Source organism: Aotus nancymaae, unplaced genomic scaffold (genome assembly GCF_030222135.1).
Source record: "Aotus nancymaae isolate 86718 unplaced genomic scaffold, 86718_ANA_hifiasm-v0.15.2.pri h1tg000007l, whole genome shotgun sequence".
Lineage (NCBI taxonomy): Eukaryota > Metazoa > Chordata > Mammalia > Primates > Aotidae > Aotus > Aotus nancymaae.
This window is the reverse complement of record NW_026988418.1, coordinates 9,523,828-9,551,638: the sequence shown is the minus strand read 5'-3', so window position 1 is coordinate 9,551,638 and position 27,811 is coordinate 9,523,828. Positions and strand designations below refer to the sequence as shown.

Below are 27,811 nucleotides of genomic sequence, written 5' to 3'. Positions count from 1 at the left end.
TCACTGCAACCTCTGCCTTCTGGATTCAAGGGATTCTCCTGCCTCAGCCTCCCAAGTAGCTGGGATTACAGGTGTGTGCCACCACACCCAGCTAATTTTTGCATTTTCAGTAGAGGTGGGGTTTTGCCATATTGGTCAGGCTGGTCTCGAATTCCTGACCTCAGGTGATCTGCCTGCCTCTGACTTCCAAGGTGCTGTGATTACAGGTGTGAGCCACCATGCCTGGAAGATCTGATGGTTTCATAAAGGGGAGTTTCCCTGCACAAGCTCTCTCTCGTCTGCCACTATGTGAGACATGCCTTTCATCTTCTGCCATGATTGTGAGGCCTCCCCAGCCACAATGAACTGTAACTCCAATAAACCTTCTTTCGTAAATTGCCCAGTCTCTTGTATGCCTTTATTAGCAGTGTGAAAATGGACTAATACACAGGGTATGGAGGAGGGTGGAAAGTAAAGTGAATCTGCTGATAGCTGTCAAGGCCATTTTTCAGGCCAGACAGGGAAGGAACCCAGCCCTCTATTAAAAGTAATGGCACAAATGCAATTACTTTTGCACCAACCTAATATTTTAGGACAGGAATACTGCACACTGTAAACACATCTGGCCAAGACATTAGCATTTGTTCATTTTACTTCCTTCCTATTGGCTTTCTTTTAGTTTCTGAGTAAAGTAACACTATAAACTCCCAGCATGTACCCACTAAACACTAACAGAGTTTTGTTTTGCTTCAGCCTCAAGATGTAGGCATAATATCTTTGGAAGCTGTACACACAGTGAAAAGGTGAGAGGGAAGGCCACTGGCAAAGCTGCTGCCCCTTTCCAGAACTATGCCCTGTGTTGCTCTTCTGTTCCACTCCCAGAGCATTTAACATGGTTTTAAGGAATGTCCCCTTTGCAAGCCAGTCAGGGTGATTAATGGCTTTCCTTTCTTCTGAGGGTCCAGATGCAATCCTCCTAGCACCCAATCCTGGGCTTTTACAGCTCTGCTGCCTCCTTTGTTGCTGTCTGATACTAGCAGTAGAGGGCTGCAGGCTTTGGGGTGCAACATTCTATAGCTGCTGGCCTGCTACATCCTGTTTCAGAGTGCCTCTCATGGTCGAGGCAGGGAGCTTTGTGCCCACCATGGTCAAATGGTCTCAGTAATCCTGAGGCCGAGAGCAATACCAAAGAGGGACTGGAAAGTTGGGCCCTGAAACTTCACCTCTGTACAAAGCTGCTGGTCCCTGTTTAAGGTTAAGTCTCAGATTGTGCCTTGGCCTTTGTGCCAGGCCACCTTTGCCTCAGTACCTTCAACATACTCCATCACCATGCACAAGTGGCGCTTGGTCTCAAAGGAGCAGAACATGCTGACCACAAAAGGGTTCTCGGCGAAAGTCAGTATGTCACGTTCCACGAAGGCCTGCTGGATCTGGTTCCGTAGGATCAGGTTCTGCTTGTTGATCTTCTTCATGGCAAAGCGCTGCCGGGTGGACTTGTGCCGCACCAGGAACACAGCCCTGGGAAACACAGTCCAGCCCACCATGGACCCTCAGCACCTGAGCTGTGCTCTCTGCCACCCAAACTGCCTTCTCTCAAAACTTAATTAATGCACAGAACAAGGGTGCAGGGGTGTGCATGTCAATGAGAAGGATCTGGGACTCCCTGGCCCACAAAACTCTTAAACTTCCTGATAGACCATGTCCTGATGACACGGCTCAATGCTTCCCTAGAGCTCAGGGAGAGGAGGATGCATGGTAGTAAGAGGGGTGGGAATCTTGTCTGGGAAAGGAACAATGCTCAGATGTCAGAGGAATCTGAACTCCTGCCCACCCAGGAGGCTTCTGGGAGTGAGAAAATGCACCCTGAGGCATCTGCGCAGAGGACTGGGCAGCATACACTCTCACATGGAAGAGACCAAGGGCTGACCTGGCTTCAGTCCTGGCCACACCCTGACTCCTGCCTTTACCCATAGGCGCCATTGCTGATGAGCTTAATGGTTTCGAAGTCCTCTTCAGAGGGTGTCTTTTTAGATGGCAGAGATGCCCCACGGCCCTGGAAGACAAGGGAAAAGGCAGGAGACAGGCATGCTTCTCAGAGCTCATATCCTTGCGGAAGCTGTGGTTCTAGCGTCTTCTCAGCTCTTAGCTCTAGCGTACTCTCCTGACCATTCTTCTGGGAATAGAATGACTTCTCAGACAGTGTTTGCTGTCACCAATACCCCCATCCCTCCTTCAGATATTCTCTTAAAGAGAATTCATAGCTCTTTGCTTCAGAGGGCCCAGGCTCCAGGAATGGGGCAGGAGCTCAGGGTTTTACCTCAATAGAATCATCTGTCTCTGGAGTGTCAGGACTGTCACAGCTGCTCAACTGGGCCATTTCTGGAAACAAAACAAAGACAAGAGAAGAGTGCATGTGGCAATGTCAGGTATCTCAGCAGTACCCTCAGATCATACAACAGGTGCATGTAGGGTAGGTATATTAATGCTTTCTGCATCAGCCTGGGATGTGAATTCAGTCCTGTGGCACTATACCCAATGTAGTCCCAGCTTTTGGATCAGGAAACAAACCAAATCCTACTGCTCCCCATTTCTAGAAGTCCATTGCCATTCACAGGGTCTGGCAAATTCTATAAACTTGGGTCATTTCCTGGAAAACAGCCTGAATCTGGGCTACTAGTTCCCATCCTGCTAGCCAAGACTGCTTCACTGGATGGGGCTGGGAAGCACAGAAGGCAGGAGCAGGATACCTGCAGACCAGGGACTTGGAAGCCCATGGTTCCTGCAGGGGTTCAGCAGGAAGCCCAGAAGAATGGCGATATCCTCTGAAGCCCTGTGTTGGACCACCCCAAAGACACAGGAAGATTTGTAAGGTGGCCAAGAGGAGAGGCAAGTTGCAGAGGAGGTGACCATTTTTGCAAATATGATTGTGGCCCTTTTTTGTTGACCTCTTTGGATCTGAGACTCTAAATGCAACTCAGCCAGGCCGACGCAATCCAGGCTGGGATCTGTCAGGCAGATGCGAACAGCAGTTCCAAAGGAAAGGCTGTTTTGTCACAGAGATCACAGTGTATCTCCTAAAATCCTGAGGCACCGAGGCCATGTTGTGTCCATGTCCAAGCTAAGTCTCTTCTCCAAGCAGCTTCCCTGCTGTTAGAGCTTGCCAGCGGCAATGGAGCCTCTTTGTAGTCACCAGACAGCATGCTCACCTTCTAGGGGATCCCGTGTGAGGCCCAGCTGGCTAACAATGTAGCGGGGAATGTCACATTTAATCCCTTGTCCCTCTTTGGCGTGGCCCTCAGCTGCTTCTAATAGGTGGTAGAACTCTTCAGGGTCAAACTCCTGTACCAAGGGAGAGAGGTAGTCAGTGGTGACAGATAAAAGTGAAGGCTGTTGGCCTCTTTGGTTTTACAGCATTTAGTAGAGTGAGATGAACAAGATTTTCTCTGTGATGGGACACTCCCACCCCTGAATACTCAGAAACAACATGATTCGGGGATCACAGGAATGGGGACAAAGATGTCAACCAGGTCACCTCCAGATTGGACATGCTAAGCATACGCTGTCTTCCTGGCAATAAGAACTAGAGGTTTTGCTTTCAAGAGAGCTCAGCCTATTGATCTCCCATGCCTTCTATCAGCCAGGTGGCACTGTCAGGTGTGTTCAGATGCCCAGTCCACAGCAGTCCTGGCACACACTCAATTAAGGCTCATAAGAGCTTTGGCACAGCCCTACTGATGCAAGCATACCTTCAAATATTTATCAGGCACTTCCTGTGTGCTAGAGGCTGGAGATCCATTGAAAAGCATAGTCCTTGTCTGCACATAATAATTGAGTGCCTACCAAGGGCTACACACTGGGTTAAACCCTCTAGCAACTCTTCGATCTCACTGAGGAAATCAAGGCTCACAGGGATGCACTGATGTGTCCATAATCACAGAGGTAGGAAGGAACAGAAAACCAACATTCAGTCCAGGTCTGACTCCAAGCCCCTGCTCAGCCAAGCACTTCATGTTCTTGAGGGAAAGGCTCTCTGCTCGATCACAGCACTAGCTCTGAACTTTGTTCTCATTCCCTGTGGTCTCACTGTTTTGGAGAATTGGGCCTATCTGGATATAACCTAAACCAGACGTGGAAGTCCTTTTAACTTCTTATTCTTCCTTAGCTCCTATCTGGTCAGAATATCTCTCTCATAAATACCTCTCTAATCCACCTCTTTCTCTCTGTTATCCTACCATTCAATGTCTGAGTTCTGGCCACCCCATCGCACAAGAATTGCTTTGAGTACCTCTGCCCTGATGTCCCTGGCTTATCTTGCCCTGTCTTCCAATTCACTATCCATGTCGCAGCCAAAGTAATCTTTCTTAGGACTAAATCTGATGCAATATTTACACAGAAATAAATAGGAACCAATTACTGATACATGCAACAACATGGATGAATTTCCACAAACATGCAGAGTGAAAGAAGTCAGTACATACATACTACAGAAACCACACAGAAACATGGTTTCATTTCTAGGAAACTGTACAAAAGGCAAATCCATCCCTAGTGAAACAAAGCAGGTAAGTTATTGTCTGGGAGCAGGAGGATGAGAGGACTGACTTCAAAGGGGCACGAAGGAACTTATAAAATAGAAATATTCTCTATCTCAGCTGTGGCCATGATTCTAAAAGTGTATATTTGTTAGATCTCAATGAACTATATAATCAAAGGGATATATTTTATTGTATGTAAACTGTATCTTTTTTGTTGTTGTTGAGACAGAGTCTTGCTTTGTCGCTAGGCGCCAGGCTAGAGTGCAGTGGCATGACCTCGGCTCACTACAACCTCCGCCTCCCAGGTTCAAGCAATTCTCCTGCCTCAGCCTCCTGAGTACCTCGGACTACAGGTGCATGCCACCACGCCCAGCTAATTTTTGTATTTTTTAGTAATAATGGGGTTTCACCATGTTGGCCAGGATGGTCTCAATCTCTTGACCTCCTGATCCACCTGCCTCGGCCTCCCAAAGTGCTGGGATTACAGGCGTGAGCCACCGCGCCCGGCCTTATGTAAATTATATCTTAATAATATTGTTTAAGAAAAAAGTAAATGTGACCATGTCACATTCTCACCTAAATTTTCTGGTGCCTCCAAGTGGCCATAAGAGTAATGCAAAACTCCAGAGCTAAGAACCCAACACCCTCCGTGACCTTGTCACAACCTACCTTCCAGGGTTACCCCTCAGCACTTCTTCAAACCCACCCTGTGCCCCACTGAATGCTCCTTCCCATGCTCCTTATCTGGGATTTTGCTGATATCGTGTCCCCCAGGGAACATTCACTGAATGTTCCTTCGAGGGAAGACTAAAGCACTTCCCTTTCTAGGTTCCTGGTGTGCCGTGTACTGACCTCAGCTGCAATACTTCTTGCAGTTATTATAATTACTATTTACATGTCCTCATGCCTCATGTTCCCCAACTACACTGTAGAGGAAACATCCTGAGATCAGAGACTGTGCTTTATTCATGTCTGTATCTCCAGTGTCTAGCACGAAGTAGGTACTCAGTAAAGTATTGCTGAAGATTAAATGAAGGACTCAACTTGTGCAGACTAAACTGGGCTATGCTCCTGATGCTCCTTACCCCCAAGGCCCCCACTGATGTGAGCCCTGCTCATGTTGGGATGGGCTAGACTAATACTCCTCCCTGACACATCCCCTCAGGACCATACATTTGTCCTCACAGAAACCTGTTTAGTCCCCCAGTGCTCACAAAGCATATTTAAATAAGGACTAAGCAACAGAAATGGTGGTGGGTGGCACCACAGTTTTGCTGTCAGCAGGCTACTTCCTCTATAGCCCTCCTCCAAATCTGCCCATCCGACTTTCCTAGAGTCCACTCACCAGGCATTCCAGGAGACGTGCTGGGCGGGCAATGACAATCATCAGCTTTTTCACCAGCTGCATCACAAAAGCCACTTCCGAGCTCTCTGAGCGCTCATGAGCCTACAGAGAAAAGAAGGTTGTTTAAGCAATCTACTGGCCCAGTATGGTTGGGCTAAGCAGGACTAGACTGGGCAGAGCTGACTACAGGAAGAAACAATTTGGTAGCATAGAGAGCTCTGGAAAGCAAGAAACTCAGAAGGCTGATTGACTATGAGAGGGAGAGAGCTGCTTACAAGGAACCATCTGAGCTTTAGAATACTACATAACACCAAGGAATGTCACACAGACATATAGTTGTACCTGCTCCTACATCCAACAAGCCTCACTTACCCTTCAGACCCCAGCTCAATGGGCAACTCTCAATGGTGCCTTCACTGATGTTCACTTTCCACTCTAGACTGTAAGGAATAGAGACCTCAAAGCTGAGGAGTGATATGATCAGAAAGGTACTTCAGAAGGATCACTGTGGCTGCAGTGTAGAGGGTACACTAAGAGGGCAAGGCTAAAAGCAGGAAAACCCACTGGCAGGCAACTCTAATAATTCAGATAAAAAAGGCATAGGTCAAGGCAGAAGAATGCCGACAAGTGGACAGACTTGGGCTACTACAGAAGCAGATTAAGGGGTGAAGAAGCACAAATAGAAGGCAACTACAACTTCAATTCTAGGAAAATTTCAATGAAGAAGTGAAATGGGAACTCTAAGATGATAAGACATTTAGGTGAGGATAGGTAAAGAAATATTGTATTTGGTTTTAGAGAAAGAACAGCTAGGCAGAAAAGATAAGCTCAATTTTGGGTATATAGAGTTGCAGGCACCTACATGAGAGAGTCTCTTGGGTATCTGCTTGGCCCAGAGGCCTTTCTCTTTTTTCCTGAGAACTGCTCTGGTTTCTAGGAGCCACATTTGTACTGTGTGGCTGCACCTTCCCTCTCACCTGTAATAGCTGACCAGGGAGGATCAGTTGCCTAGGAATTTAAAAATGGATAGAAAGATAATTGTTAATGTCAATGTGGCAGAACTGTTTAAGAAACTGTGAAAAGGGATGGCCATATCTATCATGGAGCTAGAGGAAAAGATGCACACAGAAAAAGAGAAATGAAGACTTCCTGAAATTCCTGGAGCTTCTGGTTTCTAGTTCTGGTTTCTTCTTAAGTCCTGGTTATATCCCTAGCTTTAATTCTCTAAGACCCACCCCTTTTACTCTTATGTTTCCTTTTACTGTTTAAACTATTCTGAGTCATATTTCTATTACATGCAACCAAAGAACAAAAACCAATATGGGAAGTCAAAGTGGAGGAGTCCAGTGGGCAGCTGGGTGTACTGATCTGAAGCTCAGAAGAGGGGCAGCCACATGTGGGAGTCCTCAGCATAGAGATGACAACTGAAGATCTGAAGACATGGGAGCAGGTGGCAAGGCATCAGAGAGAGTGTGGAGAAAGGGGAAAGGGGAGAACAGACATGCAGGATGGTGCTGTGTGACACACCAGTACTGAAGAGATGGGCAGCAAAGGAACTTGTAAAGAGTCAGCAAGACCAGTGAGAATGGTGAATTGACAACGAGGGGAGAAGAGGGTTTAAGAAGTATTCACTGTGTTCCACAGAGAGGTGGCAGAAGATGGGGACTCAAAGTGGCCACAGGATTTGGCAACTGGCCAATTAGTTCCTTGGTGAATTTTGCCTGAATGGTTTTAGCGGAATGGTGGAAAGGGAAACTGGAAGGCAGAAGATTGAGTAGTGAATAGGATACAAGGAAAGGAAAATTAGTATATGAGGACTTTTCTCTTTTTAAAGTATTGGTTATGAAATTAAGAGAGAGGTTGAGCATTGGTGAAATCCTATTTATTCTTTTAAAATGTAGCCCAAATATCATCAATTCTGTGAAGCCTCATCTGTCTCCTGTTCCCAACACACATATATACACACACGAGAAGAAAAAGAAGTAACTGCTCTCTTTAACATATTCTCCTGGCTGTTAGTGCATAACACATGGTACTGTCATGCTGTGTCATAATGAGCTATCTGTCTCTACAGTTACACTGCTGGGCCTAGTGAGTAAAGAGGCTCTATGTCTTTTTCTTTCCTCAAATGCTAAGCCTAGCAGAGTGCCTCCTATACAGCAGATGTCAGTCAATGTCTATTGATGAAACGTTTGAAAATGTATGCTCTCAGGCTCTAGAATAAGCCAAACCTGGCATTGGGTCCTGGTTTTGCTACTTAAAAAAAATCAGTTATCTTGAGCTAAGTTAGTTTCCTCATCTGTAAACTTAGGAAATAATATTAAGTACCTTCCTTACACGGTTGTGAAGATTTAATCAGATAAATTAAATGAGGTAGTGTCTAGCATGTATTAAATACTATTAATAACAGTATAATATACAGTAACTAATAAATGTTACTGATTTTTATTATTCTAAAATCTGATCAGGTCATTTTCCAATTTGCCATATTAGATGATACCCACTGCATTCATGATATAATCTAAACTCCTCACAAGGCCCTTCAGCCTCTGGCCCCCAGTCTAATTATTCAAATTCATCTGCCAGCTGGCCAGGCACGGTGGCTCATGCCTGTAGTATCAGCACTTTGGGAGGCTGAGGTGGGTGGATCGCTTGAGGTCAGGAGTTTGAGACCAGCCCGGGCAACATGGTGAAACCCTGTCTCTACTAAAAATACAAAAATTAGCCAGGCGTGGTAGCAGGTGCCTGTAATCCCAGCTGCTAGGGATGCTGAGGCAGGACAACTGCTTGAAGCTGGGGGGCAGAGGTTGCAGTGAGCCAAGATCACACCACTGCACTACAGCCTGGGTGACAGAGTAAGACTATGTCTCAAAAAAAAAAAAAATTAATCTGCCAGCTTTTCCCCTGTGGGCATCTTTTACTGTAGTCATGCCAAACTACTTCATCTGCAATTTCTGGATTATACCAAGTTTCTTTACACCTTTGAGAGGTTATTTACTTATTTATTTATTTAGAGACGATCTCACTCTGTCATCTGGGTTGGAGTGCAGTGACACAATTACAGCTCACTGCAACCTCGGCTTCCAGGGCTCAGGCAATCCTCCCAACTCAGTCTCCTGAGTATCTGGGATTACAGGTGCATGCCACCACACTTGGCTAGTGTAGAGAGGGGGTCTCATTTTGTTGCCCAGGCTGGTCTCAAGCTCCTGGGATCAAGTGATCCTCTCACCCTGGCCTCCCAAAGTGTTAGAATTATAGGCATGAGCCACTGTGCCCAACCAAGAGGTTGTTTATGCTGTTTCCTAGCTTTATCCTACCTGTCTGTTAAGATTCAACCTTCCCTGAACTTTCCATGAAGACTCAGCATATCCTCCTCTGTGCTCAGAATCTACCTCTCCTTGGTGCTCATCATCACGTTGTACTGTAGTCAGTGGAAATGAGAGAATTCATATACTTAGTGTAATAACAGTGATTATTTTTATTGTAAGTACATGTTGATAGGTCTGTAACCCTATTGATGTCAAATTCCCTAAGATAGAGCCTGCAATGAATTCTTTTCTACATTCCAAGGGTCTCGCAAATTAGGGAACAGACGAACAAACTGGCTCCAAACTCAGTGCTCCTATTGTATCAAACAACCTACCCCAATTAGCAGTCAGTCTGGGGAAATGCCTAAAGGTTTTGGGCAAGGCTCTAGAAGATCAATCTTAAACGTACCAGGAAACTTGGAAGTTACTTTACATTAATCCTTTACCTGATACAGTAATCCCTGATTCCTAAATGTCTCTGGAGTACCCCTTTCCATTGCTGGCAAACTGTCAGAAAGCTTTTCTTTAACAGAAACTAACAGCTACCAGCGATTTTCATGGGACTCTGGCTTTCTAAAATTATACTTCTACAATGTTTGATTTTAAGTATTTCTTTTGAAATCAGAAAAAGACATTTTTATAGAAGAAAGTAATTTTTCACCTATTAAATCAAAACCTTTCTCACTGTAACTCATGCCCTTTGGACTAATTATGTCTTTCAGGGGTACTGAGAACAATCTGCTCTCTTTTATATATGAGAAACTTTCCACTACTTGACAACAGTAATCATGATCATCTTTGGTCATCCTTTCTCTAGATTCAACTGTTTCCTGAAAATGTGTTTAAACTCCCTGCTCCTTCTTATTTGTAGGTGAACACACTGGTATCCTTTTGATGATTAGCCCTGGGCCCTCAGCTCAGCTGGTACTACTCTAGACAGAGGTCTTGGTCTGGAAGTAATAAGGGGTTCTGGACTGAAGAATTCTTTAGAGACATGATGAGCTCTGGGGAGACAGGCACATCCTCTCTCCCTCAAACTGTACTAATGAATAATATGGACTGCTGTGGTCGGAGTGTACTGAAGAGGCTGATAGCAAAGGAAATGCTAGTGCAGGAAGCAGTGCTTAAGAACTCTCATATGCTTTGGTCTTGGTCATCTCTGGATTACTTTAGCTTTAGCCTCCCAGAGATTTTTCACACGGGGGAGGATCAGGTCTCAAAGCATGTAATTCCCAACTGCAGAACTTCTCATCAAGCAAATGGCTAAACCCATAGTGCAAGCGTCATACCTGCTGTCCCTTGGCTGAGGATAAACAGTCCGAAGGTTCTGCTTAAATCAGTATTTCCAGTAGAATGGAGCCCATTCCAGCCACTGGAGCCACTTTTTGGCTTTGTGTAACAAACCTCCTAGTCAAATACTTATGAATACTACCAATGGTGGAGCTTCACGCAGAGTAATACAACTTTGGATTTAGAAATGGAACAGAAGTGAGTTCTTTTGATATCAAGCAGGCTTCTCTCAGTATTGCAGGGAACTGAGGAGGAATCTAAGTTCATCAGCACTACCCGTGAGGGTGGGTAACAAGCAGTCTGTTAAGACTGAGAATACCACTAATGCCCTGATCCTAGCTTGGGATTATGAATCCAATACCAGGTGGAGGTTTTACCAGAACCCCAGCACAAGGACACTCACATCTTGCAAGAGTTTCTCCAGATTTTCTTGAAGTTCATAGAAGTACTGTGACGTAATGAGGCCACTCTGAGATTTATCCAGGCAATCTCGGGCCATCTCAATCACCTGATGATGAATAAAGCTCAGGGCTCCATCTGCCAAGGGCAGCACACTGTCTGGAGTGTTGGAGGAAATAAACTCTGCTAGTCGCTCTTCCATTTGTGCAGTGGCCTGGGAAGAAAAGCAAGAAAGAAACACTTCTCTTCTAGTCCCAGCTCAGTCGGAGCTAAGCCTGAAGGATCTAGAAATAGCAGAATAATGGGCTCCCTGTAATCCTGGTTTCCTTACACTGCATTTGGGAAACCTGATAACTGAAGACATTAAAAGATCACCTTCAAGTTAAGTCAAGATGCCTTTGCTTTATATTCAAGGTTCTCTTTCACCTGGCCTTGCCCATCTTCCTTAACTCCCTGCAGGGCAAGCTCTTTTGCTATAAGGACAAGCAAGTGTTTGCTATCTTCCTCCTTTACTATGCTGTTTCATGCCTCTGTATGCTGTTCCCTATGTGTGGCTTTTTCACCCTGCCAAGCCTGCCTGGCAAACTCCTAATTCTCCTTCTAATCTCAGTTCAAGCATCGTGTCTCCTCTGGGAAGTCTTGCCTTTCCCCAGGCAAACTACGGTTTCCATTCCTCTGTTCTTCCCCTAGACCTCCCAACTGTGTAAACTTAGTGTATGTGCACTGCTGTTTTCTAAACTGGGAAGTCCTTCAAGTCAGAGAGAGTTTCATTTATCTCAGGGTCCTCTTACTTATAGGACCCAAGGGAGTTAGGCAGGTTCTCGGGGAGTTGCTTAGTGAAACTGCCTGGTCACAAATGGCAAGTTGGAATGGGGGGAACTTATAGATAGGAACATGACTGTGACCTGATCTCCAGAAGAGGAGAATGGAGGTCTGGCTCCAAAGCCTCTTAGGGACCTAACTACACAGTCATGACAAAATGACAAATACACATCTGTGAACGAGTTCCTGGTTGTCTATCTAAGACTCTTGACTTATTTCTTTTGCCACCAGGTGGTGATTTCTGATTTCCAGTGTGTGTTTAGGCAAATGTATACCTACATACCTATATATGCGGTGTGTCTATGTGGAGAATGAAAGAGGAAGAGGGATAAAGAGTGGGAATAAGAGGAGGAAGAAGGAAGTGAAGGAATCTTAACACATTTTCTCTAACAATAGTTCATCCAATAGGAAGGAACTGGAAACGTGCCTATAAACACAAACATCCAATGCTACAAAAACACCTAATATACAAGGAGGAGGAGGACACGGATGAGATACATTTCTCAACATTATATACTCCCAAACTTCATAAGCACCATGTACAGCAAAATGAATTCCTAGCTGTTTGTTCTGCCTCCTTCCTCACTCTTTTCTCTAGCGCCCACTCCAAAGCTAGAGAGCACAGACCACAGGGCACAGGTTCTGCAGTCCAGTATCTTCTCTCCGTCAGGAATAGGGCCTATCTTCAGAAGGCCAGGTCAGAGTGTACCAGGCATGTGGTGTTGAAAAAGACATGCAAATAGGGCTGGGCGCAGTGGCTCACACCTATAATCCCAGCACTTTGGGAGGCTGAGGCAAGTGGATCACCTGAGGTCAGGAGTTCGAGACCAGCCTGGCCAACATGGCAAAACCAGTCTCTACTAAAAATACAAAAATTAGCCGGCTGTAGTGGCACATGCAGTCCTAGCTACTCAGGAGGCTGAGGCAGGAGAATTGTTTGAACCCAGGCGGCGGAGGTTCCAGTGAGCCAAGATTGCATCACTATACTCCAGCCTGGGTGACAGAGCAAGATTCCAACTCTTAAAAAAAAAAAAAAAAAAAGACATGCAAATGGGAAACAAGGTCCTAGTTCCATATATAAGGAGGTTCAAGCCAAACAACAAAGCTGTGAATGGTACTTCTCAGCTATCTCAGGATACCAACCTACTTTCCTCCCTTAGCATTTTCCTGCTTGAAAATAAAAATTCAAATGTTAGCAAGCAACTCTGAGATCTGTTTCCCACTTCTACTGCTCTCTGGCCTTCTTGCCAATGCAGCCTACTTCTGTCTGTGTACTCTCTGACACCTGGTAATGATGTGCTGCTTAAGAAATCTCTATCAAATGGAGGTGCCATCAGATGGCAAATCCTGTAATGAGTGAACCCTGACTCATGGATCCTCACAAGCACATTGAGAAATAAAGCACCCAGTTCTTTTTTCCTCTTTAATATATTGTGGGATACCTTTCTGACATTCCCCTCTGGATAACTCTACTTCTGGATAGTACAAAAAATAGAGGCTTTGCAAATGCAGTTCCCAAACTCATAGTTTCCTGCTTTCTCCTTCTCAAGTAGTCTGGAAGCCCCTGTGCTGTGTCCACAGCCTCCTGGCTTCCTGTTCTTCTTCTTGGTTATCTCTGGAGGTAGCACTTCATTCCCTCACTCCAGAGTCTTCCCATTGGGGCTGGCTATAGGCAGCCACCCTGGGGGGCATAGCCACTCTCCTTTTAAATGCATCCTTACCTTTGGGAATCTTTCTTTGTACACATGATTCATCATTATTATTTCACTGTCAAAGGAAACTGGGGATCGTCCAGGACTGAAAAAGAAAGAAATGATTGTGTTACTTTAGCGCTATGGAACTAACAAGGAGAAAGATGGCCATCCCCAGAGACTCTGTCTGCAGCAGCCTACATACACCCACCTTAATGGGTACTGAGTTCTAGTGCCTTTCTTATTCCTGGAGTTTCCAGTGTTCCTTGTTCAGTTCAAAATGGTACCATATGGAGCTAGGCTTGGTTTTCACAGACTTCTGCCAGGCTAGAAAGACCTAGAAAGGGACCTACTCCTAAGCTCACTGGTGGCTTTCCCAGGATAACCTCCCCCAGAGTAGGATTCTCTGTGTCCTCTTAGTTTTGCCAACAGGGTTGGGTGTGTCCCAGCATATTCGTGGGAACAAAGCAAATCAAACAACTACCAAAGCAACCAAAGGAAGACTGTGCACATGTACATTTTTTTCCAAACTAGCTGCAGCCAGTGGACCTAACTTGGGCTCTGACCTGGGGGATGAATGAGGCTAGTCCAGACTGTTGTAAGTCTGGGTCATTTACTGAAGAGAGCCAGTATGTTTTCTGCCTTAATTTATTATCTTCCCTGATAACCTAAATCTCCCCCTCTGGCTCATATGTGATTATATCTCTTTAAAGGATTTCAAAATTGGAGCCACATAGTTAAACGGATATATAGGTCTTACCCAGTTTACTGCCCCTGACACACGATCCCAGATGTGCTAGTTTCACAACTGTTCCACTCTGTCTTTCTTCCCTGGAACATGCCATGTTTTGCCTGCTGTTCTGTTGCACATTACCAAGGATTTAAGAGTAATATAGCAGGGGTTTCTCTGAGCAACACTGTGGGCCTCCCAATCTCAACTGGCCTAAAAGGTACCCTTCTCTATGTATGGGTTGTTGAGACCACCAAGACTCAGGTGTTCCTCTGTGAGACAGAGAAAGGCACTGGGGATCACACCTGCTCGTTTGTATGCCTGATCCTTTTGCACTGAACTCCCAGTCATTATCTTCATCAATCTCTAAACCTGAACCAGTCATTGTGGTCTAGCCCAGCTTACTCCTTGTCACTCCTGGTGCAGTGACAGCATTACCTGAGGGGATTCTTTCTGGGAGGAACTGCTGCTCCTCTGGGATCCTACACTGCAGACATTAGCCAGTTAATTACTTCTTAGGGACCCTGCAAAAGTGAGCTCAGTCATTAAAGTCATGTTCATTTTAATCTAAAATTCTGGCACTAATTTACCAGTTAACGCCAATGAGAATAGAAAATTAATCAGCAGCTGTTAAGGTTTGTTTGGTTTGATGAAGATGTGCCCAGGTGATTCATAAAGACAGATTCAAATGGACATTTAATTCTGCTTTTGAAATGGGCTTCTTCCCCATGCCAGCAACCTGCCTTCAGCAGCAACTTTTTTAGCTGGCCTAGCTCATATACCCAGGGCCTATGGGTTCTGGAGCCAGACAACCATCAGAATGAATGATACCATTGTTCTCCTTTTACCAGATGTAATCTAAAGTATATATTTGCTGCTAACTACCTTAAAGGGAATAAGAAAGGGATCACTTGACAGAATTGTTAAATACCTCCTGGGGTGATAGGTTGAGCTGTACCTGAAGCCAAAAAGGGCCTGGGCTTTGCTGAACTTGACTCACTCAAGCTGGCCAATGTATTATGCCAGGGGTTAGCAAACTGCAGCCTGCAGACCAACTCTGGTCTGCCACCCTTTTTGTTTCTTTTGGTAAATAAAGTTTATATATTATTTGTAGATGCTTTCATATTACAACAACAGAGTTGAGGAATGTGACAGAGATATATGATCTATAAAAAGCCTAAAAATATTCAGTCTTAGCCCTTTATGGCACAAGTGTGCCTATCCCTGTGCTATGCAAACAAACTGAAATCCACATCCACTGGGACAGTGGGCAGAGAACACCCTCACCTGAGGCTCCGGGAGCGGGGTCGCATGGCTGGGGACTGCCGCCCCTCCTCATCTGGTACGCTCTCTGTGCTGAAATGCTTCGTCAAAAAGTGTAGCTCATCAGCTGTAGGCTGGAAAGGCAACTGGTGCAGCTTTTCCTGTGAGGAGCATGATGACTAGAGGGGAAAACATTAAGAGGCAGCATTAAAGACATGTCCCAGGGCAGTCCAGGAATGGGGAAGGACTGAAAATGGTCAGGGAACTTCCCAGTCACTGTAAACCCAAAGCAGGTCTTCTTTCCTCTACTCCCTTAGCCTTGCCTGTGCATGATCTTTTTCTTCTCCAGCGCTTCAGAGCCCTCAGCCCTGAGGAACCCAATATACTAGAGTTCTTCAGGAGTTGTGCAGGGAGTTGGGCCCAGACCTTCGTGAAATGTTAGAACTGCAAAAGTAGTTAATAAATCATGCTTCCTCACTTGGGACATGTTCTAGGTGTGCCCAGCTGCAAATAACATCCTCTTAAGTTCTCCAGTCCACAATCTTGAGAGAGCCACCCTGGGGGCAGCTCAGCAATGTTTCCTTTTGGCTATTATCTGGAGGAAAAATGTCTTTGCTGGATCTGTGAAGGTTGTGCCCAGACTCTAGGGACACCAGCAGGGAAGAAAATTACTTTTACATCTGAACCTGAAGATTAGACTTGACCTGAATACACTCATGAATTCTAAACATGGCTCAATGACTGAGGATTCCTGACAACAGCCCACTGCCAATCTCAACACGCCATCTGAGGGAGTGTGCTTGTGCTAGCACAGGACTTCCACAGGTGCAGCTAATGCTGAAGCACCCATTCAGTCCCAGGACTGGGGAATTTCCCCTTACCTGATAAGACTGACAAAGAATACAGGCAAGTTGAACACTTTCAGCCCAAGTTCTATTTATCAAATGATCAGCCTCCTAAGTAGCTGGGATTACGGGCATGCACCCCCACTCCCAGCTAATTTTGTATTTTTAGTAGAAATGGGGTTTCTCCATGTTGGTCAGGCTGGTGTTGAACTCCTGACCTCAGGTGATCTGCCTGCCTCAGCCTCCCAAAGTGCTGGGATTACAGGCATGAGCCACCGCACCTGTCCTGTTTGTTTTTTTAGAGACAGGATTTTGCTCTGCTGTCTAGGCTGGAGTGCAGTGGTGTGATCATAGCTCACTGCTGCCTCAAACTTCTGGGCTCAAGTGATCCTCATGCCTCAGCCTCCCAAGCAGCTGAAACTTCAGGTGCATGCCACCAGGTCCAGTTTCTTTTTTTTTTTTTTGTAAGAGACATTCCTGCTGTGTTGTCCAGGCTGGCCTTTTGGAACTCCTGCTTCGACCTCCCAAAGCGCTGAGATTATAGGCCTGAGCTACTGCGCTTGTGTTTTAGACTAAATCCATATTTAAATGGATTTAAATATCTAAATCCATTTAAGAATCAAAGCTAAAGCACCACACTGAGATTAACTCTGTCGTCATAGGATCAATACTAAGTGAGAAATCAGCTTTTTTTTTTTTTTTGGCTAACAGTAAATATTTTCTCTCATAGAATACTATAATACATGAATTTATAAATAGTGAGTGAGATGTCTCCACAGGGTTATTTCTTGGCCACACTTTAATAAATGATTTGGATCAGAGTTGCAAAAAGTATTCTCACCATCTATAGCTAACGAAACTGGTGAGGCAACGTAAACTACAGTGGGCAAAACTGGTGTTTTAAAGAATCCTAATAAGCTAGAGCACTGGGCTAAGTCTATTAAAATTTGCAGAAAAGGAATATTTATACATACATGAAACTCTTACATTGGTTCTAAAAAAATCACTTGTTTTAGTAAAGAGTTATGGGAAAGGGCATGTCTACTAGGGAATGATCTTAAACTTAACAGTTGCCAAAGACCAGTGACATCTTTGGATTAATGTGATAGTAATATCTAGGTTGGGAAAGGAAATGTACTCCTTTTCCCTGCTCAAGATTCGTGAATAAAGGCACACTAAGCAGGGAAGACCTGAAGAATGCTGCAAGAAATGGGGATGCGGTCAGCAGGTCTACGGTCTGATTCTGTATGGGCTGCGAAGACTAAAACACTCCATATAGGGCCCTTTACAGAAAAAGTTGGCCAACCACGGCACTGTGGTTTTAGTAAAAAGTTGCTCGGCTGGGTGTGACAGTTCACACCCGTAATCCTAGCACTTTGGGAGGCCAAGGCAGATGGATTGCTTGAGCCCAGGAGTTCTGAGACCAGCCTGGGAAACATGATGAAATCCCATCCTACAAAAAATATAAAAATTAGCCTGCTATAGGCTGGTAGCATGCCCCTGCAGTCCCAGCTACTCAGGAAGTTGAAGTGGGAGGATCATCTAAGCCTCGGGAGGTCAAGGCTGCAGTGAGCCGTGAATGCACCACTGCACTCCAGCCTTGGTGAGAGTGATACTCTCTTGTTTCAAAAAAACAAAGTTGCTCAATGAGGACTTACTTAAGGGTCAATTGTGCATAGCAGCAATTAGTACAGCTCTTGTGTTTCAGGCTAAAACATTCTCCAAAATAAATAAACATTTTAGTGACAGGTCCAGCTTTTTGCTTCAGATGCATCAAACTTGGATATCAGATAACAATCACTCATCCCTTTTTTGAAAGAAAAAGGTAAAAAAGAGGGGAAAGTCTACTAAGTTTTTTGGATTTAAGAAATGTGATCTGCTCTTGGTTCCAGTTCTAGAAATAAGCATGCAGGAGTAGGAGAAGTGTGCTTAGGAGCCCCCATATTTGGTCTCACTGTCAAAGCAAAAGTTCATCTTCAAGCCCTCCTTTGCCTCCACTAGAAGTAACCAATTTCCAGAGAGGGCACTAGCCATCCTTTCTGAAGGCACTTATGGAGCTGGCTATAGCTGGGAAGGGACACCAGCCCTCTGGTGCACTCTGCATCATCTCTAAGCAATCTCTTTGAGTTTGCCTTTGGAGAAAAAGCTGAGAACCATTTTGTAACATTAGATAACCCAAAGGAAAGTACTTTCTCAGGGTGAAGGAAGTATGGCCATAGATTTGACTACTTACTGAGACAGTGGAGCTAGGAGTGTTAGTTCCATATCCTGAAGAGGGCAAAGAGGCCAAAGACCAGCGCCGTCCATCAGTCCTGTATGCAAGAAAAAAGTATTAGGCAGTTTCTACAGGACTCTATGCTGACCTACAACCTGCCTGTCTGTTCATCAGCATTTTGGGGCAGCTAATTCACTGTAGGGCTCCTCCTTAAGACACTACTGCTCAGTCCAGTACATGCTTTTATTCCTCTCTCCTACAGAGGGCCTATTGTTGTTTTTCCTGCAAAGACAGATATCTCTGACTATAAAAGAGTCCATGACTTTGAATAACATAAGAACATCTGTCATACAACACTGTGGTTTTGGAATAAATATTTTCATACTGTCAACTTACTTTCAGAGAAACAATGACAGAGGATTCCAGCTACAGGTATCTTCACAAGATAGAATTGCCACTGAAATGCAGCTATTTCCATTTTGGAAAGCTCCATGTAAAGGGTTCTGTGGTCTTTCTCAGGCCACTGGCTGACAACAGGAAGAAGTGGACCACCACCTGGGTCTGAACTGAGCATTAATCAATGGCAAATAGTTACAGGCTGCCTAGGAGCCATTAGGACCCATAAAACCAATCTTTGGGAATATTTGTCAAAGAGCGACAGTAACTTTACGAATGAGAAGGGAGGTAACATATCCTTGGTTGTACATGAGACTCTGGGGGAGGCTTCCTGCTGCTCTCAAAAGGATGCTCCCCAAAGCACTCATCAAAACAAACAAACTAACCCCTCCCCCAGTTATTTGCTTTACTGTAGAGGGGAAAGATCAAGCAGATATCTAGTTTGAAACATTTATAATATGAACATGTGATTCTTTGCCTGGACTGTGGGATGTAGTATATTCTTTTTTGTAGAGCTTGAGGGTACAGCCTGCTCTGGTTGAAGTTAGCTACAAAGTTTTTTTGGTGCTACTCACAGAACCTTAGACTATCAGCAATGGAGGATCTTTGCAAGTTCATATTACAATTTATAGAGAAAACCACTAAGATTTAGGTGATTTGTTCAAGGCTTCATGGTTATGGTAGGCACAGGGAGAAGAAGAAGCAAAAAGAGGAATAAATCTTGCTGGAGCTTCTCCCTTTGAGGCACTCCCCCCGACCCTCACCGATACCTAGCAGCTTTCCTAAGCTGAAGGTTTCATGCCACATGCATATGACTCAAACTTCATGCTACCCTGGTAGCAGCACATATAGGCTGTAACTCTGCTGGAACCTAGTCTCTGAGATTCAGACGCATCCAGGAAGGTACTCAGACAGGATGTTCTTTTTGACCTCTTTGCTGGGTCCTGGGAGCACTACACAATAAAGCAAGTCCATTCCAGGAAAACAGATCAGCAAAGATGAGACAAGTATAACTCAGGGATGGATTTCCCAAACCTTTGTCAAATATATTTTTGCACATGTGAGTTTTCCTCCCCTTAAACGGAAATAAAAGTCAGTTGCACAGCAGCTATTTCTCTGTATGATGAACAGCAGGGGCCACCAGAGTCAGGAACAAAATGCCACCACATGATGCCTTTATTTCCTCTATCTGGTCACCACAGTCACCTGAATGACTGAGGAAAGTTGTGGGAATAAGGGTGACTTGTCCCTAAGCTCAGAAGTTTGGAAATATTCAGCAATTCCTACCTCTAAGCATATGAGCTCTGAGCCTTGATTCCAGCAGGTCGAGGGAGATCCCTTTGGGCCTCTTTGCAAGATAGAAAAGGCCCAATGTTCACACCCACAGTCAGAGAAGAATCATCACAACCAGTTTTCACCAACCACAACATCACAAACCATACTGTCTGGCCATGCATAGCAGTTTCCCAGCCCCTCTTCCCATTATACCCTCTATTACCTGTCGGCTCTGTGGCTATGGCTGTAGTAAAAAAAAAATACACATTATAGTGAGAACCAAAGGAACCAGAGAGAGGGGTCTTTTTGAACCTTGGTATTTGGTCTAGCTTGACACATTCCTTCTGTTTAGGAATGTGTGATAGTTTGAAGTGAAATTGTAGGACCAATGGGTCTAGGCTAAGCATTTCATTCAATCTGTCTTTTGTTTGATTTCTCCAAAGTGCCAGCCTGACCTCATAACCAGAAACAAACAATTCCTGATCAATCTGTTTGGCAGGCTTGAAACACTTCTCCCCACCCATACCAATAACTAGCAGCTTTTTCTACTATGTTCTATAAGAGGACAGCCCAGAGATCCATGTTCCATACACATGACTCAAATGTCATGCCACCTAGCACAGACCTATTTGGGTCTCAGTGGCAAAAATCAGGTCCTGAAGCCTCCTAGTTGGTTCTACTCATAAACCCAGGCAATTAAAGACACACGGTATCAATGGAACAGGCTGTTCCCTCTGCCTCGAATGGGTCCTCACACCTAACGTGGCAGCTGCTTCTCATCCTTTAGAGAGGCTTTACATGGCCATCCAGTGGAGATTCTCTGGTTTTAGTCTCTTCCTGTTCTTTTTTTGTTTTTTCTTTGTGGAGATAGACTCTCATTCTGCTGCCCAGGATGGAGTGCAGTGGCACGATCTAGGCTCACTGCAGCCTCCACAGCTTGGGTTCAAGTGATTCTCCTGCCTCAGCCTCCTGAGCAGTTGGGATTACAGATCTGCGCCACCATGCCTGGCTAATTTTTGTATTTTTAGTAAAGACAGGGTTTCACCATGTTGGCCAGGCTTGTCTCAAACTCCCGACTTTAAGCGATCTGCCTGCTTTGGACTCCCAAAATGCTGGTATTACAGGCATGAGCCACTGCGCCTGGCCCTCTTCCTGTTCCTGTTCTTTCATGCAACATCATGCTGTTTCCCTCTATGATGCTTATCATAGTTTATAACCATATACTTGTTGGTATTTCTCTCCCACTACTCATTGGTCTCCCCACCAGGATACATAGCTTTCAACAAATGAAGGTATCGCTATTAAAGGTGATTTGATTGTGGTTGAAGTGAGACAGAAAATATGCAAATAAGAAAATATCAGGAATTGAAAAGTACTAGTTTGAAAATAAAACTGGATGATTTGATGGAGAATGACAAGGAGGCCCCTTTAGATTGAATGTTTAGGGAAGGCTTCTCTGAAGAGGTTATATTTAAGATGAGACATGAATGGTAAGAATGAGTTACTTAAAGGAAGAGCAGAGGGAATAGCATTCCTTACAAAGGAAACAACCAGTACACAGACTCTCTCAGATCCTGAGTTTCAGGGAAGTAAGGACTATATCTGTTTTGCTACCAATACATAACTAAGCACCCAGCTGAGCACACCTGGCCCTAGTTAGTGGTGCTCAGCAAATATTTATGGAATGAATGAGAAATAACTCAATGCCACCCATGGGGATCTCACCACAGGTCTTGCTGTCCCAACTTGTACCTACTCTGAGACTACAGTTCATACACATACAGTCCAGGCAAGAAGTGTGGGATAAGTCTTTCCAGCTGGGTTGGAAAAACAAATGCATTAATCCAGCATATTCTTATACTGCAAGTGATCTTATCTGGATCCTTGCTTAACAAATTGGAAGTTTCATAGGGTAGGAGAGATGAGCCCGTGGAACAAACTTGGATAAAATTTGTTTTGAATAAGGCAAGTGGGCTGATGAGGGGAAACCCAAGTCAGCCATCAAACTTCCCTCAACCTGTTCATGTTCTTTTCAGCTACAAAGAATCCTGGAAAGAGGATGAATTTCTTTTGGGTTATCATTGGAACAGTGAGTTAACACTGTTTCCAGGAGCCTCCCTTTTTCCTAATATGTGTTTTTAAAAAAAGTAATCTAAGTATTAAAATTGTCCTGGCTGGCCAGGTGTGATGGCTCATGCCTGTAATCCCAGCATTTTGGGAGGCTGAGGTGGATCACTTGAGGTCAGGAGTTCAAGACCAGCCTCACCGACATGGTGAAACCTCGTCTCTACTGAAAATATAAAAAACATTAGCTGGGTATGGTGGCAGGTGCCTGTAATCCCAGCTACTTGGGAGGCTGAGGCAGGAGAATTGCTTGAACCCAGGAGGTGGAGGTTGCAGTAAGCCGAGATTGCGCCACTGCACTCCAGCCTGGGGGACAAGAGCAAGACTTCATCTCAAACAAACAAACAAACAAAAACAAAAACTGCCCTGGCCTCCAGCTATTACATTCTCCATCCCTTAAAGGTTACAAATCTGGAACCATAATTTTTCTGCAGGTCTTATACCAGACTAACTCTAACCAAGAACAATTTTAAAAATAAAAAATAAAATATAATAAATATAAACCTGCCAAAGAATCTTAGGAAAGTCCTGACAAGAGCTGGGCCCGGTGGCTCATGCCCATAATCCCAGCACTTTGGGAGGCTGAGGTGGGTGGATCACCTGAAGTCGGAAGTTCGAAACCATCCTGACCAACATGGAGAAATCCCAAGTCTACTAAAAATACAAAATTAGCTGGGGGTGGTGGCACATGCCTATAATCCCAGCTACTTAGGAGGCTAAGGCAGGAGAACTGCTTGAACCCAGGCAGTGGAGGTTGCAATGAGTCGAAACTGCGCCATTGCACTCTAGCCTGGGCGATGAACAACACTCCATCTCAAAAAAAAAAAAGTTCTGACAAGAAATCATGTGTGAAAAAATTAAAAAAAAAAAAAAAGAAAGAAATCATATGTGTACAGAGCCTAGGTATGTGATTTGAATGGATTAATCTCATTCAGCTTTCTCCAAAGGCCTGGTCATAGTCCAGCCATAGGCAGAGCTGTCAGTGTTGCTGCCATGGGCCAGAGACAGGTTTATATCATTCTGAAGAGGGGAGAGAGATGAGAGGACTATAAGCATGGTTCTGTATGCACCAAATTTTTTTTTTTTTTTTTTCTTTTGAGACGGAGTTTCGCTCTTGTTACCCAGGCTGGAGTGCAATGGCACGATCTCGGCTCACCGCAACCTCCGCCTCCTGGGTTCAGGCAATTCTCCTGCCTCAGTCTCCTGAGTAGCTGAGATTACAGGCATGCGCTACCATGCCCAGCTAATTTTTTGTATTTTTAGTAGAGACGGGGTTTCACCATGTTGACCAGGATGGTCTCGATCTCTTGACCTTGTGATCCACCCGCCTCGGCCTCCCAAAGTGCTGGGATTACAGGCGTGAGCCACCGCGCCCGGCCGCACCAAATCTTTCTAAATACTTGGAAGGAAAAGTGAAGTCCCTGTAGTCTCTTTATCCGCCACACAAACTCCAGCTCAAAGTCAGGGAGAGAGGCACAGATGGCCCTTCCAGCCCCTTTAAACTAGCTGAGTTAGAGGGGACAAAGAGAATAACTTTCAGTCCTCCTGGAGGAGAGGTTATTTTCTCACTGATCACTCTAGGATAGCTCTCAATTGAGAGTATAATGCTTTGGAACATATCCACAGGACATCAGGGACTGAAAAAAAGTGAATTATAAAAGTAAATCTCCTTTTACTTAATATCTACTCTCCTGTTCAAACATTCAAACACAAATACACGGGGCACCTACAAAGCAAAACCAGAACACGATGATTACAACCTGGAAGAGAAAAGCAAAGAGAGAGTTTTGATGGATGGGAGCCTCAGGTAATACACTGGAACAAGTAGTGACACTTAAAGGAGGAATCTGACATTCAATTAACCCTCATGCAAGTGCCACATGTGTTGGTCCCAAAGGTTTTCTATCAACTTACCTACGGGCAGGAACAAAGGAAAAGTGAGCAGGTGCATTTGGAGAGAAATTCCGGGGGCTGTCCAAAGGACTGTTACCTGTGGGTGGGAAAGGAAACAAAACTCTGTGAGGTTTGCTTTTGAGGACAGCTGACATGACCTTCAGGCAAGAAATCTTCCCCTAGCACTGGCAATTAGTATATATGGTTATTTTCTCAGGCCCACTATCAGTTTAATGAGTATCTTTCCATAAAAGTTTCATAGCCCAGGTTTTCTCCCTTGTTACCAAGTTTCCTATAAAAACTCATGTGTCTCAGACATCCATTCTAGATCTAGCAGCAACTTGACTATTTCCTGCCCTCCTAGGAACACACCTGAGACTTCCATCTGTCTTGTCAAGTGAACCAACATTCAGAAGGCTTAATGAGTTCATTCAGTAAGAAGGTAGAGCCAAATGTTCATGCTTTCTCAAAGGGAAATAGGACCCCTAATCCAAAAGTTTCTTGCATATATATCTCTGCAGTGTATCCAAAGGCTAAACCAGGAACATGTGTGCTTTAAGGGGAAAGAGAGGTTCTCAGGTAGGGACTCAGGATAGTAGTAACCCTTAAGACAGTTCATAATCAAGGCCCCCAACTCTACAAAGCAAACCATCATGTCTTACTAGTTTTCACGTGTCCCCTGTAACTTGCTAACTTAAAGCTCAGAAGCTTTGAACAAAACTCTAAGTTTACCTTTGTACTAATCCCAACAGTTCTTAAACCTAAGCCTGCCATACTTCTCTGGGCTATCTTCTAGCTGGGGGCTGGTGCATAGCAGCCCCTAGCTGGCAGAAGCTGTTAATATGACTCTACTCAAAAGGCCATGTTGAAGTAAGCACCATACTCCATGCTGTGCTGGCACCCCTCTAGCCCCTGTCCACCTCCTCACTTCTGTGCTAACCTCCCAGGGGCCTGGTACTTCAACATGCCCTGGCTTTTTCTTGGAGAGTATGTTTCCTGCACAGGATAGGGATGTTCCAAGGTGCCCAAAACCTACCCTTTTGTTTCCCATTATCTCTATCCAATAGGGCTTATATAGCACTTAATGTCTTTTTATATTGATCTAGTAGAAACCAGTCTCTCAATCAGTGCCCCTACTACCCTATGCAGCAGCACTTCTGTATCAATTATATAATGGCATTATTTTTAGTTGAAATAATTAGAAAGAGACATTTTCATCTTGCTCTCACCACCAGGTGCATAAAATACACAACTCATCCAGTGAATCTGCTCTCAACTTTGCATGACCTCTGGGTTTTTCACGCTCTGTGTTAGGGTTATCAGTTATGACCTCTCCCCATCTTCTGGCTAGTGGGCACCAGGATCTAAAGGAAGTGATCCTGAGTAGCTACTTCCTTAGCCAGGAGTTAATTAGGATCAGGGCTCCTCAGAAGCATCAAGGCTTTTTTTTTTTTAAATTCTATTCTTTTCTGATAGTGTCATCTCATGCAAAGATTAACAAATACCCATAGTTTGATTCTTGGCATACAAAGTCAGATGCTGTTTACTGGTACCCAAATCTACCCAGCTAAAGCCTCAAGGAGATGCCTGGACAGGAGCATCCGACAATGACTAGCCTTCCAAGGACTGGGCTGGTTACAGAGGTACAACGAATCTTCCAGGTGCTCACAGTAGAGCTAGGGTTATGTAACACACACATATGTCAGAAATAACTAACACTAAGAGGGGAAAAAAAAGTGGCAAAAACTAAACAGCACCACTGACCTGTAGAACTTCAAGCAGAGGGAACGGAAAGTGGGGGATACAGAAAAAAAGAGAGGAAGAAATAATAGCTGACAATTTTGCAAATTTGATAAAAAGCATATATCTATATGTTGTGTGATGGGTCCTTTACCAGATTACTTAAGGGTGCATATGTTCACTGCCTGAAACCTGAAGTCTAGGCCATGGCAATGGTACCCAGCTGAGGAGCAGGTATCCCTGAGAACCAACCAAACATCCCAGAGAGTATCTGAGAACCTCCCAAGAAAAGCAGTCTCATTGTTCAAACACAGTAGACAAAGATCCAGGAAATTAGCTTAAAAGCAGTTTAGAGGGAGCCGGGCACATGCCTGTCATCCCAGTTTGGGAGGCTGAGCGGGGCGGATTGCTTGAGTCCAGGAGTCTGAGACCAGCCTGGGCAATATGGTGAACACCCCATGTCTACAAAAATAATAATAATAATTTTTAAAAACTTTGGGAGGCCAAGGCAGGTGAATCACGAGGTCAAGAGATTAAGACCATCCTGGTCAAAATGGTGAAACTCTGTCTCTACTAAAAATACAAAAATTAGCTGGGCATGGTGGCGTGCGCCTGTAGTCCCAGCTACTTGGGAGGCTGAGGCAGGAGAATTGCTTGAATCCAGGAGGCAGAGGCTGCGGTGAGCCGAGATCACGCCATTGCACTCCAGCCCGGGTAACAAGAGCGAAACTCTGACTCAAAAAAAAAGCAGTTTAGAGACAGGAAGCAGCATGGATCTCTAGAGCTGTCCTGCTGCCGTCCAGGAGTGCCCTGTATTTAAGTTGAAAAAACTCATCTACTCATCAAGCTGAACTTGTCTGAGTCATTCTTTGGTCTCATGGCTCCTTCCCAGTTTAGGTGGGACATTTACAGTCCCAAGTTTTTCTTGTAACATCATAAATCTGAGAATCTCTAAGAACCCCAAACACGAGAAAGAGGAAGAGAACTACATCAAACTACATCATAGTCAAATCGCTCAAAACTTAAACTACAGAGAAAAATCTTAGGAGTGGCTAGAGCTTGGTGGAGCTGTGTGAAGTGAGAAGATAGGGTGAAGTGAGAAGATTTATTATACAGAGGAACAAAGACAAGGATTATAGCAATTTCTCGTTGGAAACAATGCAAGAAGATAGCAGAGCAGTATTTATAAATTATGGAAGATATGGCTATCCTCCTGCCTAGAATTCTAGACCCAGCTGTTGTGTAGTAAAGAATTTGACTGGACTTAGTGCCCAGTTCCTGGGAAGGAGCCCCTAAATCCTTGGAATTTCCCAAGTGATAGGAACGCTTTTGTTATTCATGATGGAGCCTGATACTTTATTCTAATGATATAACTCAGGATGTGGGCTGGTCACACCTGAAAGACCAACCATGTGATTAGCAGGTTGGGGCTTTGAGGCCTGGTGCAGTGAGTGGTTTACGCCTGTAATCCTAGCACTTTGGGAATCAGAGGTGGGTGGATCACCTGAGATCAGGGGTTCCAGACCAGCCTGGCCAACACAGTGAAATCCTGTTTTTACTAAAAATTCAAAAGTTAGCTGGGCGTGGTGGCACACACCTGTAATCCTAGTTACCTGGGAGGCTGAGGCAGGAGAATTGCTTGAACCTAGGAGGCGGAGGTTGCAGTGAACCAAGATTGTGCCATTGAACTCCAGCCTGGGCGACAGAGTGAGACTCTGTCTTTAAAAAAAAAGAAAAAGAAAAAAGAAAAAGAAAGAAAAAAGTGGGTTGGGGCTTTGAGTCTGACATAAATCTGAAGTAGAGAGGGGTTAGAGATTAAGTTCAGTCATGTGGCCAATGAGTCAATCAATCATGCCTATACAATGAAACCTGACTCTGGACACAAAGCTCCTGTGAGGTTCCCTGCTTAATAATTTGTATGTACTGTTATACATAAATGTGCTAGGAGGGTGATACATCCT

The 27,811-nt window shown here is 44.6% G+C and overlaps 1 protein-coding gene across 12 annotated transcripts in view; it reads right to left on the bottom strand.

Annotated features, from left to right (window-relative positions):
• MAST2 (microtubule associated serine/threonine kinase 2) overlaps positions 1 to 27,811 on the bottom strand; it is a 232,577-nt gene that overhangs the window by 10,922 nt on the left and 193,844 nt on the right. For 10 of the 12 annotated variants that reach the window (XM_012434554.3, XM_012434553.2, XM_012434555.2 and 7 more), the window contains 11 exons: positions 24,132 to 24,207; positions 20,317 to 20,337; positions 18,441 to 18,519; positions 15,387 to 15,541; positions 13,400 to 13,475; positions 10,861 to 11,070; positions 5,860 to 5,961; positions 3,186 to 3,318; positions 2,297 to 2,358; positions 1,947 to 2,032; positions 1,289 to 1,497 (listed from right to left, as the gene is read on the bottom strand). In XM_012434554.3, coding sequence (XP_012289977.2) covers positions 1,289 to 1,497; positions 1,947 to 2,032; positions 2,297 to 2,358; positions 3,186 to 3,318; positions 5,860 to 5,961; positions 10,861 to 11,070; positions 13,400 to 13,475; positions 15,387 to 15,541; positions 18,441 to 18,519; positions 20,317 to 20,337; positions 24,132 to 24,207 — 1,209 coding nt within the window. The remainder of the gene's footprint in view (positions 1 to 1,288; positions 1,498 to 1,946; positions 2,033 to 2,296; positions 2,359 to 3,185; positions 3,319 to 5,859; positions 5,962 to 10,860; positions 11,071 to 13,399; positions 13,476 to 15,386; positions 15,542 to 18,440; positions 18,520 to 20,316; positions 20,338 to 24,131; positions 24,208 to 27,811) is intronic. The other 2 variants (XM_012434548.2, XM_012434549.2) reach the window with 1 other exon arrangement.